We start from the raw sequence: 16432 nt of genomic DNA, 5'->3' as shown, positions 1-16432 counted from the left end.
GAATGCAAGCAACTTCTAGAAGCTGGAAGAGGCAAAGAAATGGATTCTCCCCTAGAGTCTCCAAGAGGAATACAGACAGGTCAACACCTTAGACTTTAATTCAGCTCAGTGAAACTGATTTGGGACTCCTGACCTCCACAACTGGAAGATACTAAATTTGTGTTGTTTTAAGCCAAGATGTTTGTGGTCATTATTATAGCAGCAGCAGCAGCAGCAGGAAGCTAGCACATTGGTCCTGCTGCTGGGCAGGGTAGCCTGTTCTAGAGAAGTGACATCTGTGACATTGAGGAGAGGGGAATCAGAGAAGACTTTCTGGAAGCCTAAGAAGCCAGACTGACCCAGGTTCATATTACAGTTGTTTTATTACCTATCTGACCTTGAGCAAATGTCTAAGCAACAATACACTGTTAATAATCCACTATTTAGGGGCGCCTGGGTGGCTCAGTGGGTTGAGCCGCTGCCTTCGGTTCGGGTCATGATCTCAGGGTCCTGGGATCGAGCCCCACATCGGGCTTTCTGCTCAGCAGGTGGCCTGCTTCCCTTCCTCTCTCTCTTCCTGCCTCTCTGCCTATTTGTGATCTCTCGCTGTCAAATAAATAAATAAAATATTAAAAAAAAATAATAATCCGGGGCGCCTGGGTGGCTCAGTGGTTTTGGCTGCTGCCTTTGGCTCGGGTCATGATCTCAGGGTCCTGGGATCGAGCCCCGCATCGGGCTCCCTGCTCCGCAGGAAGCCTGCTTCCCTCTCTCTCTCTCTCTCTGCCTGCCTCTCTGCCTACTTGTGATCTCCGTCTTTCAAATAAATAAATAAAATCTTAAAAAAAAAATAATAATCCACTATTTATAGGGTTGCTTAGAATTAAATAGAATGTTTTAAATTAACTACTACTACCTAATTACCCACTTTTTAACAAAATAAGTCATACCTCCTTGTGGGTTTACACACATTCATTCTTCCATTCATTCAGGAGGTGTCATTGAGCATCCAGTAGGGCCTGGCCCCGTGCACACAGTGCCTTGTCTGCTACAAGCCCCTAGCACTTCTCACCCGAGTTGCCACTGAGCTTCCAGTCTGTCCAGTGCTCAACCTTACCATCCCATCCTAAATGCGGGCCCTAACCCTTGCCCATTCCCGTGGTCTCATATCTCCTTGATGGTCCGTCATTCTGTCAGCCCCACCCTTTACCCTCCTAGGCACTGTTTATGCAGCTGCCACGAGCCATCTCATCTCCGCCTTTACCCAGTTGTGCCTATCCCAACTGTGCTGTATTCCCTTGACCTGTGGAGCTCCCCAACTCCACAGGACCCATCTGGATTTCCTCATCTCAAAGCTCCCCACCCCCACCCCACTTCTAACCTCCAAGTCTGAAATGCTGAGCTCTCTGCCACCATCATATCTGGGCCTACTGGCCCTCCCTGGAAAAATAGTTGGTCCGGGATAATTTTTCTTGTATCTGCAGTCCAGATTCACAAACCCTTTACCCAATGAGGGCCAAGATTCTCTTTCCTTAGATCCTATGGCTCTTTCTCCCAACACTAAGCTGCCTCTCTAGGGTGGGGTTAAGAACCCAAATATTAAACCAGAAAAATTGCTTTTGGTCCTTTGGGCTTGAGTGGTGTTGACTGGGTGGGGTGGGGAAACAATCAGTCTGGCCAAGTGGCACTATGGATCTGGGTTCTCTAACCCGGGCCATTGCCATGGATCTACAGCAGGTGACACTGGGGAAATCTCTGCCCTCTCTAGGCCCATCTCTACAGCCTGTTAGTGCACTGAGAGGCTGGTCTTCTTTAAGGCTATACTGAAACTAGGTTCTATGCAGCTACTCCTGGCAATGATGCATAATGGCCACAAGAGGGCGCGCAACCCCTTCAGCTCGGAAGTTTGTAGCCTTATCAAGCACGCAAGCTTCAAAAGGGATACAAGCCTTCTAAGTGAAAAGGTAGCTTACCCAAGAGCACGTTACAAAATGGCAACAGAGTAGGGACGGGGAAAAAGATATTTGAATTCCCAGCCTAAGGGGAAGTCTGGAGCCCCAAGACCAGGAGAGGTGGTAGTATGGAGAGGGCTGGTAGGCAGCAGAGGAGGAGAGGCTAAGAATATATTTCAGAGATTGGATCACTTTGAGGGGATGGGAGAGGAAGGGTCTTTAGGAAGAGAGCCATAGGCTGAATGCATTGCCCCAAAAGGACTGGAATGGTGCTTGCAGAACAAAACCTGAGGAATTTAGGGGAAGTGGAGATGAACTTAGCTTCTTTCCCTTCCCCAGAATGAAAAGTAAAGAAATTGCAGAAGTTACTCTAGGATCTGGGGGAGACTCCTCCGTGCACGACAGACAGCACAGCAACTAGGCAAGGATCACCCGACATCCTTCTCTCTCCTTTTTGCTTTTCAATAATTAGTTTCAGGCCCCAGGAAAGATAAGGACCAAAATATAGGCAATTAGCTGGGGTTTAAAGGGATAATCTCCAAGAATTCATTCTCTGACATCAGGTACAGCCCCCGCCTCAGACCTGTCCCCTCCTGGGCCTCAGGTTGGCAGCTTCTGTGAATTCTTTCTTTGCTGTAATTCACTAGGGCCCTAGGACCCAGGCCCAGAGCCGGTCTCCCGCTCTCTCCTCAGGTCCCAGGAGTCTAGGGCTTGCTCTGAGGGAGGAAGGAAAGCAGCCTTTCTCTGGATCTCTCTCCCTCCCAGGACGTGGGCCCTAGGACCAAAGAGCCTCTGTCTTTCCCTGCCACACCCCCACCCCCACCACCACCACTCATTGTAACCCAGACAAGGGGATTTCTTGTGTCTCAGCCTCTGGCAGGCATCCTTGTGACCAAATGGTGGAAGGTCCAGGGCAGAATGGGGGAAGGGAAATCACAGGATCAGAGAAGACACCTCCCCTCTTTGGAAATTATGATACACCCCCAGAGCTCCCAGACTTCAAGTGTCTCCTTCCTCTGATTTCCATCAGCAGTAGGGAGAGAAGGGGGGTGGTTGGGGGATCATCTGCATGTAAAAGGTCTGTGGAAGTGGAAACCGAGAAGGTGTGGAGACACAAAGGCTGAACCTCCTGGCAGACAGGTCTGGAGCCAGAGTACAAGAATGAGGGCAACCCAGGGACAGGGAAAGACAGGGGCCAAAGAGGGCAGGCCAAATTTTGAGAGCTGTAGGTAGAGGGCCCCCTGCCTTTCCCTCCCTAAAAGCACAGATACAAGAGTGTCACATCAACAGGGGTATGGCCACAGAGGAAGTGAACCCTCTAGAATAAAATGAGAACACCCCATTTAAAAAGCAAGAATCTGGGGTGCCCGGGTAGCCCCAGGTCACGATCCTGGGGTCCTGGGATGCAGTCCCGCATCTGTATTGGGCTTCCTGCTCAGTGGGGAGTCTGCTTCTCCCCTCACTTGTGCTCTAACAAATAAATAACATCTTTAAAAAAAAAAAAAAAGTAACAATCTTTCTGAAAAGAAACACAAACCTCTGACAGTGAGCTTTCCTACCAGGAAGGGGGAAGGGTATGTTCCCACTTGCAAGAAGTAACGGTATGGGGAATAAATGGTATGGTCTTGCCTAGCAGCAGGGGCTCAGCCGCCCAATACTGGACTCCCACCCCTGAGAGATGGTACAGAGGAAAGCCTACTCCATCCTGGCAGGAAATGACATCACTCACCAGATAGGAAGGGATGGTTCTACCAACCCCAGAGACTTCTGGGAGGGCCAATCCATGGAGGGTTGGCCCTGAATGTCCATGTCCCTCCACAGTTCCCCATCTTGGCCAAGAGGGGGGCCAAGACTCCTAGATGTTGGTTGAGGTAATCGGACCCCCAACTCTTCATCAGCAATCTCTTAGGCGTCCTAAATCCCTCAAATCCTTACCTAGTTCCTGGAGGAAGGGGGGCACGAAGGGGGAAGGGAAGTTACTATCTTACAAGAAGCCACAGGTCAAACCTCTAGAGTCAATGTATCTATGGAAATAGTTCTAGGGTCCCAATCATTGAGGGATAAAGGCAGAGCCTCCTCAGGGTCCAGAAGGATGATAAGGTCAGATTTCCACGGTAACTGATTTTGATGCAGCCTCTTCCTAGACCCAGAATGAGGGAGAATAAATTTCCAGGGAGACCAGGGCCTAGCAATGAAAGAGCCACAGGAATACAAAAGGGTGGGAGAGTTACTATAAGAAGGTCACATCATCCTGACACTGCCAGTACCAGTGGGCCTCAAAGCCCAGCTTGGCACTCTCATCCTCTAGTGGCTCAGGAGGTCCACCTTGGAGCCCCTCCCCTGGGGGCTTCCATACAGCCCTCAAATTCCCTGGCCTGTTGGCTGTCAGGTCCACCTCATTCCTGGCCCTGTCCCCACTGGGCCCTGTCCCCACTGGGTATAACCTTTGCCCAGTCTCAGGACGGGGAGCCCCAGGGGGGCCCTGTTCATCCAGCTCGCTGGGGACCACCGTGTCTAGGAAGCTGCCAATGGAGAGACTGTCCAGCCGGTCAGTGGAGCTGATGTCCGGCAGGCTGTCCCAGCTGCCTCGCCTTGAGTGGTCTGGGCTCCCGCCTGTCAGGCTATATTGGCTGCTGGTGAGGCTGCTGCAGTGGCTGGTCACTGTCCCCCTCTCCTCCAACAGCCAGCGCACAGCCTCGATGCCCTCATTCAAGGTCAACAGCTGCTGCAGGATCTTCACATCGATGGCTCGCAGGTAAGCCTGGGGGAGTGGGAGAAGGAATCAGTCTGAGGTTCTGAGCCATAGGTTTCCCAAATGTTTCCAGGGGCCCTGCTTTGTAGTCCAACCAACCATGCTTCAAAGGCAAGAAGCTTGGGAACAGAAGCATGGCTGGTTTAGAGCATGGAGTCTCAAAGCAGACAGACTGCTGTTTAAAATCTCAGTTCTGGGGCGCGCCTGCCTGGCTCAGTCAGTGGAGCATGTGACTCTCGATCTAAGCTTGTAAGTTCGAACTCCATGATGGGTGCAGAGATTACTTAAAAACAAAATCTTACAAAAAAAAAAAATCTCAGTTCTACCACTGATTAGCCAGATGACTGTGGGCAACTTTCTTACATTCCTTGAGCCTTGGTTTCCTTGTTTGTGAAACAGGGCTAAATTACTCATTTCACAAGATGGCCATGAGAATTTGGAGATGCTATTTATTGCGTATTCAACACAGTGCTTGACACAGTCTCAGTAAATGTTTAATATTGAAATCTGATCTGCTAAAAAAAAAAAAAAGGAAAGAAAAAAGAAATCTGATCTGCTAAGCTTTGAACTTAGGTAAAGTATTAACTACTGAAACAGTCCAGATTCAAAGAATAGCCTGATAGGGAGCCTGGTGTTAATTACAAAGTAGGGCCAAAGGGAGGCAAAAGCTGGGGAAGAAAGAGGAAGTTAACGTGGTCCCCCAGTCTCTTCAGGGTGTCAGTAGCCATTGTTCAAAGGGTCAGAAGTCTGCTGGCTGGGGACTAGGGGCTTCTCTCTACCACACACCTGTATCCCTTCTGTACAGGGAGTAAGTCTGATTTTCCGGGGAATCTCCCAGTTCCGATGCCCTAAATATCTTCCCCAAAGACAAGTCTGAATCTGTCCCTTTCCTGCTCAAGAGCCTCTCCAGGCTTTGCACTCCTCCTGAAGAAGAAGATCCGAACCCTTCAGCAGCTGGGATTCCAAAGTTATCACAATATAGCCCTTGTGCGTCTCTCCGGCTTCACCTCTAGCTCACTGACCCGGGAGACTCTGGTCTTGTCACACATGACTTTCTGATTGCATTTTATTTGGTTTCCTTGTAATCAAAGTAATGGATGCCCATGGATTAAAGAGGCAAACAGTTCTGTGAGATTTATCATGGACGTAAAGGCCTGAGCCCTAATCCTAAATCTCGCTTCCCAGAGACAACTATTATTCATTTTTTTAGCTGTTTATTTTGGTACTTACCTTGGAATCTCCAAATAACATGCTACTTAGTGACTTTTAAGTTTTAGGTGTTTTCTGTTGAAAACACCTTCCACATGATGGAAGGTTAAGGGTTTAACTCTCATCCTACTAACCACTCCTCTGCTACATAGACACCTTTCTCATCTTCCAATCTTCCCAACATATGCAATAAAATGAGTTGTTGGGTGGTTACCTTATAAGGATTTGGAAATGCTATTCACAGCTAAGTTGTACAGTTTACTATGGTTACTTTTCATTCCTTACTTCATGTTTTCCTTAGAATAATAATAACAAAAATTTTTAAATGATTTTTTTTTTAAGATTGTATTTATTTGTCAGAGAGAGAGTGAGAGCATGCACAAGCAGGGGGAGCGATAGGCAGAGGGAGAAGCAGGCTCCCTGCTGAGCAAGGTGCCTAATGCAGGACTCGATCGTGGGACCCTGGGATCATGACCTGAGCCGAAGGCAGACACTTATCCAACTGAGCCACCCAGGTGTCCCAATAATAATAATAATTATTATTCCTTAGAATTATGCCTTAGAGTAATAGTAAATGATATATAGCATACCTTATATATTCCATTATTGTTATATTATTATTACTACAATATTACTCCTCTTCTTTTGTTTCATTTCCTACATAGTGGTCAATAAGTCATCCCCATACCCTCTCCCAGTTGTCTGAATTTTCCTCTCAAGGCATTTAAACCTATCACATTCTAACTATTGCTAGTTCTTAGAGGCAGCTCTTCAGGAGCCCTCTGATCGGCCCCAGTGTGAACCAGTTGCACAACTGTCCCCCAGGGATTCCCCCTTCACTAGCCTCCTGGGCTTTTCCCTAGTTGGATCCCTTGTTTCCTGGGTCCATGTCTTCTTCTTTCTTGGTTTACTCCTTCATTGTGTGTGGGTGCTTTTCCTCCAGTTCCTCCAGTAGCTTCCTGAGAAAGTCTACAGAGGAAGTACATTTGTGAAGCTTTACACGTTTTAAAATGCTATTCTTCTCCCCTCACACCACCGACAGTTTCTTGGGTATAGAATTCTAGGTAAAAAATAATTTTTCCTCAGGATTTAAGGCATTGTTCCATTGACTTTTTTTTCCCCCAAAGATCTTATTTATTTATTTGACACAGAGAGAGAGATCACAAGTAGGCAGAGAGGCCATCAGAGAGAGAGAGAGGAGGAAGCAGGCTCCCCGCTGAGCAGAGAGCTCGATGCAGGGCTCGATCCCAGCACCCTGAGATCATACCTGAGCTGAAAGCAGAGGCTTTAACCCACTGAGCCACCCAGGCACCCCTGTTCCATTGACTTTTTTAAAAAAATTTATTTATTTTACAGACAGAGATCACAAGTAGGCAGAGAGGCAGGCAGAGACAGAGAGGCTCCCCGCAGAGCAGAGAGCTCAATGTGGGGCTTGATCCCAGGCCCCTGGGATCATGACCTGAGCCGAAGGCAGAGGCTTTAACCCACTGAACCACCCAGGTGCCCCTGTTCCATTGACTTTTAATTTTCAATGTCACACTTGAAAAGTCTGATGCCATTATGATTCCCGGTCGTTCATATGGGACCTTCTTCCTATTTTTTCTGAAAGTTTTCAGGATCTTCTCTTTGGTGATTATTTCTCCTCCACTAATTTTCTATTTTTTTTTTTTTTTTTTCTGAAAATCCTATTATTTGAATAGAGGGTGTCCTGGATGGATCCTTTTTTTTTTCCCCCCTCTTCTATCTTTTTCTATATTTGTTCTAGTTTCTGAAGTATTTCAACATTATCAATGCTTCCGTTGAGTTTTTCATATTTTCCTATGTTTTTATTTCCAAGAGTTGTTCTAGTTCTCTGAATGTTTTCCTTTTAAAATAAAAAGATTTATTTATTTGAGAGAGGGAGAGTTCAGGCACGAGAGAACAGGGTGGGTTGGGGGAAGGGCAGAGGGAGAAAGAGAATCCCCCGCAGACTTTACATGGAGCTCAGTCCCACAACCCTGAGATCATGACCTAAGCCGAAATCAAGAGTCAGATGCTTAATGGACTGAGCTACCCAGGCGCCCTTAAACACTTTCCTTTTTATAGCTTCCTGCCGTGCTGCAATAGTACCTCTCATCTTTTTAAGGATATAATTAATGCTTTTTTTTATAAGTTCTCATCTCCCAGTATTATCCCCACCTCATTCAAGGTATTTTTTCTGTTCATTTATGTCTAAATAGTCAGAGGGTCTCATCAGATGTCTTACAGTCTCTAGCAGCTGCTTATACTTCAGAGTTGTCTCTAAAAAGCTGATTGCAAATTTTATATACGTACATGAGGCTTGCCAACTCTGAGCCTCACTTGGAATTTTCTGGCTGGGTTATTCGGGTTAGCCCTGAAGTCAGTATCTCTAGTATTTTTCCCTTGGGTTCACCATGTTCACCATATTCTACCCATCTCAAGAATATAATGCAAGCAAAGCTGCTAAGTAAGGGGAAAGGCTGGAAGGGTATTTAATAACATTTAGTACATTTTTACTTAATCCCTCTTTTTTAAAAAGATTTATTTATTTATTTATTTGAGAGGGAGAGATAGAGTGTGCAGGCAAGAAAATGGGACTGGGGGGGTTAAGTGGGAGGTGGAGGTGGGAGAGAGGCAGAGGGAGAGGGAAAGAATCTCAAGCAGACTCCCCACTGAGCATGGAGCCCCACTGTGGGGCTTGATTTCACCACCCTGTGATAATAACCTGAGGTGGAATCAAGAGTTGGATGCTTAACCAACTGAGCCACCCAGGCACCCCTACCTAATCCCTCTTGCTCTCAACTTGTTGTCTCTAATCTGGAGACATTTGGTTCGAGTTTTTAAAAAATATATAACAATTGGGGTCTGGGTGGCTCAGTCAGTTAAGCAGCTGCTATCAGCCCAGGTCGTGATCTTGGGGTCCTGGGATCGGGCCCCATATTGGGCTCTCTGCTCAGTCAGCAGCGAGTCTGCTTCTCTCTCTCCCTCTGTGATCTCTCTCAGTTTCTCTCAAGTAAGTAAATAAAATCTTAAGTATATATACATATATATGTATACATACATATATATATATATTAAATTATTCAGGACATAACTGTCTTACAAGTAGAATGATAAACCAGAATATGACTAAGTATTTGTACATTGAGAAAAATACAGTCACTGGAATTAAATAGACCTGGATTCAAATTCCAAATTGCCATTAACAAACCACAGGGAATTAGAATTTTTTCCCCCTTTAAACCTCATCCCTTCATTGTAAAATGAGGATACTATCTCATTTAGAAGTTTATATCAAAAAAATGGAAGGAACATGGGGCACCTGGGTGGTTCAGTGGGTTAAAGCCTCTGCCCCCGGCTCAGGTCATGATCCCAGGATCCTGCTCTCTGCTCAGCAGGGAGCCTGCTTCCTCCCTCTCTCTCTCTCTGCCTACTTGTGATCTCTGTCTGTCAAAAGAAAATAAAATCTTTTAAAAAAATGGAAGGAACATATTAACACATACAGGATAGTGCCTGGCAGGTATCAGTTTGTGAATGGTAGCTATGTGGCTTTAGATATTACTGTGGTCAACTTATTCACCATGACATAAGCACAGAACAAAATTCTGTACCTGAAATTATTTGTGATTTTGGAATAATATCACAACTCTAATCCAATTAAACAAATGAATATTTGGCACCTGGGTTGTCTAATAATAACAAAGATCATGAAGAAACTGTCCCTGCTTGACAGAAACTTGCAGTTCTAATAAGGAGATATGGACATAAATAACTGAAATACTACAGGCTATGCAGATTATTAATGACATGCAATAAAAGATGATCTTCAATTATTTCGCACTGGGGAAAAAATTTTCTTTTTTGAGAAAAAAATTTGAGAGAGACAGAGAGCAGAGAGAAGGGCAGAGGGAGAAGCAGATTCCCACTTAGCAGCGAGCATGACATGGGGCTCGATCCCAGGACCCTCGGTCATGACCTGAGCTGAAGGTAGACCCTTTAACCAAATGAGCCACTCAGGCGCCCCTAAGTTTTGTTTTCCTCTTTTAAAGATTTTATCCATCCATTTGACAGAGAGAGAGAGACAGTGAAAGAAGGAACACAAGCAGGGAGAGTGGGAGAGGGAGAAGCAGGTTCCCCACTGAACAGGAAGCCTGATACAGGGCTCGATCCCAGAACCCTGATATCCCCGAAGGCAGATGCTTAATGACTGAGCCACCCAGGAACCCCAGGGAGGACAAATAAATTAACAGTGAAACCAACAGTCCTAGTCCAAAACCAAACTAAATGTATTAAACAAAACTTCTCATACTAAAAATGTTTCTCCTGCTATATTGTCTCCTTCCTTTCTTCCCCTTCATCCATTCCCTCTGTACTATTCTTTTCCAAAACTTATATCCCCAATCTTCTGTTAGGATAAAGAAGTGGCTGGCACTTGGTTGGCCAGTTAGGGAGGGGATCTTAGAGTACAATTCGTAAACAGACATTCACAAACCCTTTTGTTTTTAGCTTCACTTGTGCCCCCAATTCCCTAAACTGTTTTTTTCCAACTCCTTGAAAGCTCTGAGATTCTGTAGTGCAAATGGTGTTGCTTTTTCAGCTTTCCTCGCTGCTGGCTTGGAATTCAGCTTTTCTCAGGTCCTCTAAGTTACCACACTTCCTTCTGCTTTTCAGCTTCCAAAATTTTGTTCCTATCATCTTCTCTCCTACGTTTGTCATCATAATAGTTTCATGGCTTTTAAAATAATCCTTCTACTGGCTTTCTAGTGACATTTCAGAAGGAAATGGAGGTAAATGCCTGTGTTCAATCCACCATCTTGAATTAGAATTCCCGCTGTCTTTATTCATCCTTCAAGCCCCAGCAAATGCCCTTCCTCCTCTAGGAAGTCTTGCCTGCTCTTCTTTAAGACAGAATTAATCCATTCAGTTATGACACAATATTTAGTGAGTCTTTTTATAGGTATCACATTGTGTTCAAGGAAGAAAAGACACCATTTCTTAACTTCAGAGAATTCACATTTTATGGGTAGGGTAAGACAATGATATAGGCACTTCAGACTCAGCATGGCAAATGCTAGGGGAAACAAATGCTATCCAGAGGGCCATGGCTATCTAGAAGGCAATGACCCAATCAAGGCAGGTAAGAAAATGCTTCCTACAATAAGGCACATGAGCTGAGACATAAAGGTTGAATAGGACTTAGTCAAGTAAACAGTGGAGAGAGGCATTCCAACTAGGGGACTCAGTATGTGTCCCCTCCAATTTAAAGTGGCCTTTCCATGAGTGCCCGGCTGGCTCAGTTGATAGAGCATATGACTACAATCTAGGGATTGTAGATTTGAGCCCCACATTGGGTGTAGAGATTACTTAAAAATAAAATCTTTTTTTTTTTTTTAAGATTTTATTTATTTCTTTGACAGAGAGAGAGCTCATGTAGGCAGACAGAGAGGGGGAAGCAGACTTCCAGCTGAGCAGGGAGCCTGAAGCAGGCTCGATCCCTCGACCCTGAGATCATGACCCAAGCCAAAGGCAGGCGCTTAACCAACTGAGCCCCCCAAAATAAAATCTTAAGAAAAAGAAGAAAGAGAAGGAGGAGGAGGAGGAAGAGGAGAAGGAGGAGGAGGTGTCATCTCTCCAGAGAACAAGCTGACCATGTCACTCTTTAATGAAGACTCTTCCAAGAAGCCCACCCTGGGTTCTAAAAACACTTATCATCCTGTATCAGAGTTATTAGTCTGTCTCCCTCCTTCCTGTGAACTCAGTCTGTGAGCTCCCTGAGAGCAGTCCTACACAGTTCATTGGTGGCACTTAGCCTCAGACTGGATAGGTCAGATCCGGCTTTGTGATTCTCTTGCCTTCACTATCCTTGGCCCCTCTGGTGGTCTCCAGGACTCATCCGGTTGAGTTTTACTGTGTTGATGGGAAATGAATCTGAGAACTAGATTCTATAGTCCTGTGACAGTGGGATTCCCTGACTGTGACAGCAACACTTCCCAGAATAGAAAAAAAGCAAGGCTTTCTTGCCAGAAAAAGAAACACTCATTCCATACCGCCTCTTTGGAAACAGAAAGGGGATAATCCTCAGGAGAGATGCAGCCTCAAAGACCACTCCAACCCAGTTCTCTTCCCAGGGGGATTCAGGTCCCCCACTAACTCTCTTAACAAAGACACATCAGACTCTGCCCAGCCCTGGGGTCACAAGTGTGGCTTCCTTATTCCTCAATCCCAATCAGGCCCTGGGGTAAAGCCGGGAGATCCCAGACCCAGCTCCCTGGCCGTGGATTGAGATTCTTAGACAACTGTTACAAGAACTATCTGATCCCACAAGCCCCTGCCCCCTCATCCTCAAAGAGGCAGAAAAACTGAGGGCAACAGAAAGTCAGGGCTCTGCTCAAGATCTCAAAATGATTCCGGAGCTAGGCCAGAACTTGAACCCATGACTTCCCCCTTCTTGCCTAAAGCTTTTTTTTAAGCCAGCTCTGTGGGAGTGGGTTGTCCACAGCAACAGTTTTTTTGAGTAGGAGGATTAAGTAGGGAAGGTTTCCATTATTTCCCATTCCCACAAATCCCAGAGTCTGGCTGGTTCACTCAACCTGTGAGGGGGGAGGGAACCAAGAGGAAAAGAGCCTGGAGGCAGGAATAACCTTGGCTTTAAGAGCGGCCCTGCCGCTGGCCCTGCAGGATTGCTGGGAGAGGGACAGTTGAAGGACTGTGCTTAGAGAGCTTGGACCTGTTCTGCCACCAGTGGCTTCAAGGGAAACCCTCTGCCCAGCCCCGCCACTCCCCCCACAGTGGGCAGGGCTGAGTACACAAAGACACCAATGACATCTTGGCCAAGGAAGGAAAAAGGAATTGGGAGTAAGGAGTGCTTCCCTGTTATGGCCCCCAGTAGGTTCCCTCCTGTGTGCCTTTAATGGGCAGCTTAGGGTCCCATACCAGGCTAGGTCAAGAACGCAAAGACCTAATCACAAGTTAAATGAATGTATGCTCTTCAAGTTTACAAACAGCTAATCACCATCAAAGGCAAAAGAGTTAGAGCCAGAGAAAAGGCATGGCTTCTCCACTGGCTCCGTGTGTGAGCCCAGCTGAGCCCCTTTAACACCTGCAAGCATACTTCATCTACAGTATGGGGTTAAAGATGACGGCTTTTCTCACTTCGGTGGCATAAAATGTCTTTAAAGCACCTGGCACAAAGCAGATCTAAATGGTAAAAATGTAAAGTGCAGGCAGATCATCTGAGTTCAAAGCCTGGCTCTGCTTTTTACTTTTTTGTATGACCTTGGGCAACAGTTACTTAATCACTTTGTGCCTCAGTTTCTTTATCTATAAAATATTTGCTAATAGGGTTACTGTGAGGATTAAGTGAGTATTTTGTAAAGTGCTCAGCATGATGCCTGGCACCACTCTGTACAAAGAAACGAAGCAAGCCCCTCCCTTAGGTGGGCAGTCACAGCCCTGCACTGAAGAATCTGGCATTCACCTCCAACCTTCAGGGCCAAGTGCACACATGGCATTTAAGTTCTTCCCCCATGGAGCCTTCCCTGATTGCTCTGCCCAGAAGGCTCTCTTTCCTGCCTAAGAGCCCCCATGCCCTCCTTTTCTGTTCTCTCACAGCCTAACTAGGCAGATGGTGGGCTCCAGAAAGACCTATTAGCTGACACACTCACTGTGGCCTCCTGGTTCTGAGCCAGAGGATTCTTCAGTTCCCCAGAACTGGCTGAAAATTGGTGGCAGGTGTAAATTACCCCCTTCACAGGAACCAGGGCCTTGGGGAGCCTGGAGAGCCCCAAATGCCCTTCTGGCTCTGAATCTAGACCAGCAGCAACAGGGGAGGGGGAGGGGGCCTATTTCCTTCTCTTCTCCCGAAGAAGGTACAGATGAGATGCAAAAATCCTGTATACCTGGGGGGCTCAGAGGTGATGGAGCCAATAGCCATGGCGCTCCTACTCTGACCACCCAGGTTCTAGGGACTTACAAGTACTTTAAGTGGGGGTCGGGGGAGTTGGGGAAAGGGAGGATGTTTTGGGTAGCCCTAGACTAGGGGTTTTTCACCCTGATCTCTTCTGTGCTGAATCCTATCATGAACACCCAGGTCTCAGACTAGCAAACCCTGGGCCCAGTGTGCAGTAGAAGAAACTGAGGGCCCTATAATGGGGGGCAGGACATAGATGGCGGTGGGGGGGCAGATTTGTGCTGTGCTAGGTTCTCGGTGCTTCTCAGCCTCACCTCTCCCCTCCCAATTATCTGGCAGGAAAAACTTCCAAGAGCTAGTGCCTCCCACCTCAACTCTTCAGGACCCACTCACCCTTGGAGGGACAATTAATGGAACCCAGGGTGTAAGGATTGATTTGGGAGGAATCCTGAGGAGTTAGGTAGGGAGTTCTATCTAATTCGCTGGTCTCCAGTCCAACTCTGGAGGCATAAGTCCGTCCCTTCCAACCCTAGCTAGGGACTCCGTCCTCCTGGCCCATGGAACCCACACTCACCAGCTCCATCCTCAACGCCATGATCTTGTCCCCCAGGCTGTGGCCGTGGCCGGTACTAGGCGCCCCCGAGAGCAGCAGGGCGCCGGAGGTTCCCGGCTCCCATTCGCCTCGCAGCCCGCGGAGCAGCCCTTCAGGGGTCTTCCTGCCCACCTTGCCCTCCACATCTCGCAGGTCAGGCGTCTGCAACTCCGCAGTTCCCTCCATGCGGGCCTAAGGCAGAAGAGGACTGGGCCACCGGACGGCGGGGTCTCGTTCCCGGGGGTCCTCCTTTGCCCGCTGCTAGTGCTGAGCGGAACCGGTGGGTCCCCGCCCGCGCCGCGCGGGGGCGGGCAGAGGGTGCCGTAACACTCAGAAAAGCCGCGCAGAGCCGTTCGTGTGTGCGTGCGCGCGCGTGTGTGTGTGTTCGAGTGCTGCGCACACAATGTCTGTACCTAGAATGGGTGGGGCTGGGCGATTTGTACTTGGATTTGCACTTGAAGGAGCACTAGGAGTGTTCAGTGCCTTCTCCCTACACTGCCAGCTGAGTCTAGCCAGTCACGTAGCAGGCGCCCGATAAATGTTTGCTGAAAAAAGCTAAGCATCCTCAGGGGTATGGGAGTTTAAGAAACAGGGGTGACAGAAGCTGCAGAGGATTTTGAAAGTCTTCCTGAAGTAGAGGGGTTGGGTGTACAACAGTGGTTAGAATTTAGCTAGCTACGGACACACACACACACACACACACACACACACTTTCAGTGTAACCACTGGATTTTTTTTTAATTTATTTATTCATTTATTTCGAAATATTTCTCTACACCCAACATGAAGTTTGAACTCAGCCGGGAGATCAAGAGTTACACGTTCTTCTGACTAAGCCAGCCTGGTGCCTTGCCCCTGAGTTTAAATAAAAGGAGAAAATAAGGTTCTTCTGGCCAATGAGAAGCAACCAGTATTGAAGATGAAAAGGTCCACATGGGCCGCCGGATCATGCTTGATCCTGTAGACTGACGCTTTTTTTCCTTCTAAGATTTTATTTATTTATTTGAGAGAAAGAAAGAGCACAAGCAAGGGGAGGGGCGGAGGAAGAGAAGCAGGCTCCCCACTGAGCAGGGGGCTCTCTTGATCCCAGAACCCTGGGATCACCTCCTGAGCTGAAGGCAGCCACTTAACCAACGGAGCCACCCAGGCACTCCTAGACTTACGCTTCTTAAGCTTGACTGTGGTTATGAATTTTCTGCAAATCTTGTTAAAATGCAGACTGTGATTCTGAAGATCTGGGATGGAGCCTGAGGTTCTTTTCTAACAAGCTCCCAGGTGATGGCCATGCTGCTGGGCCAGGGACCATACTTTGAGTAACAGGGTAATAGAAGATGGTTCTATGGTGCTTGGATTATATTTTGTAGGCAATGCGGAGCGATGAAAAACTTTTTTGTTTTGGCTTGATTCGGATGTTTTATCCAAGTAATTCCAGCACAGGGTCACAGAAGGATTTACAAATGTAAAGATAGTTAACTTGGTCTATCGTTTTCCACCTCTAGCCCCACTCCCCAGAGGCAACCACATTCAACTACTTTTTTCTGGTGTTTATACATATAACCCGACATATACTTATACAGGACTACTATTTATTAATTTTAAAAATTGTCTACTGACTTCCTATTATGATAAATATGATTTATCTCACACTCTTTGCTTCCCCTCTTCCACTGGCCCTATATATTTCTATCACTATTTTTAGATCATTTAATGGTTACCTCTGTAATTTTAAGTAAAATATTTTTCCTTAGTGTCTCTCAGTCCACAGAAGGGTTATCAGAGGTTAAAAAAACAGATTTGCCTTTTTGAAAAATTACTCTGGATTTTGCAAGGAGAAACGATTGGAGGGGTACAAAACTGGAGTCAAGGAAACTGTTTGGAAGGCAAGAAACTGAAATGGTCTGGACCAGGGGCTGTTTGTGAGGTTGGAAAAGAGGCCAGAATGGAGAACTCTTAAGGAGGTAAGATAGACAAGACTGGTTATATTCATTTAATTATAGTGGCATTCATGCTGGCTTGTTCAAGAAAACAAATGATTCCAATAA

General features: G+C 46.7%; 1 protein-coding gene across 1 annotated transcript; it reads right to left on the bottom strand.

Moving 5' to 3' along the window:
• Window positions 1-833: 833 nt before the first annotated feature.
• LURAP1 (leucine rich adaptor protein 1) lies at window positions 834-14849 on the bottom strand. Its single transcript, XM_082687336.1, has 2 exons — window positions 14373-14849; window positions 834-4689 (listed from the first exon to the last, which is right to left on the bottom strand). The coding sequence occupies exons 1-2, from the start codon at window positions 14574-14576 to the stop codon at window positions 4159-4161; spliced, it is 735 nt and encodes a 244-aa protein (XP_082543462.1). The 5' UTR covers window positions 14577-14849; the 3' UTR covers window positions 834-4158.
• Window positions 14850-16432: the final 1583 nt, after the last annotated feature.

Source organism: Mustela nivalis (assembly GCF_964662115.1).
Source record: "Mustela nivalis genome assembly, chromosome: 10".
NCBI lineage: Eukaryota > Metazoa > Chordata > Mammalia > Carnivora > Mustelidae > Mustela > Mustela nivalis.
Note: the sequence above shows the minus strand (reverse complement) of the source record. Positions and strands in the feature narration are given on the sequence as shown.

Coding starts and splice junctions, on each gene's coding strand:
- LURAP1 (XM_082687336.1), bottom strand. CDS start 14,576: ATGGAGGGAACTGCGGAGTTGCAGACGCCTGACCTGCGAGATGTGGAG. Junction 4,690..14,372: donor TGGCGTTGAGGATGGAGCTG/GTGAGTGTGGGT, acceptor CCACTCCCCCAG/GCTTACCTGCGAGCCATCGA.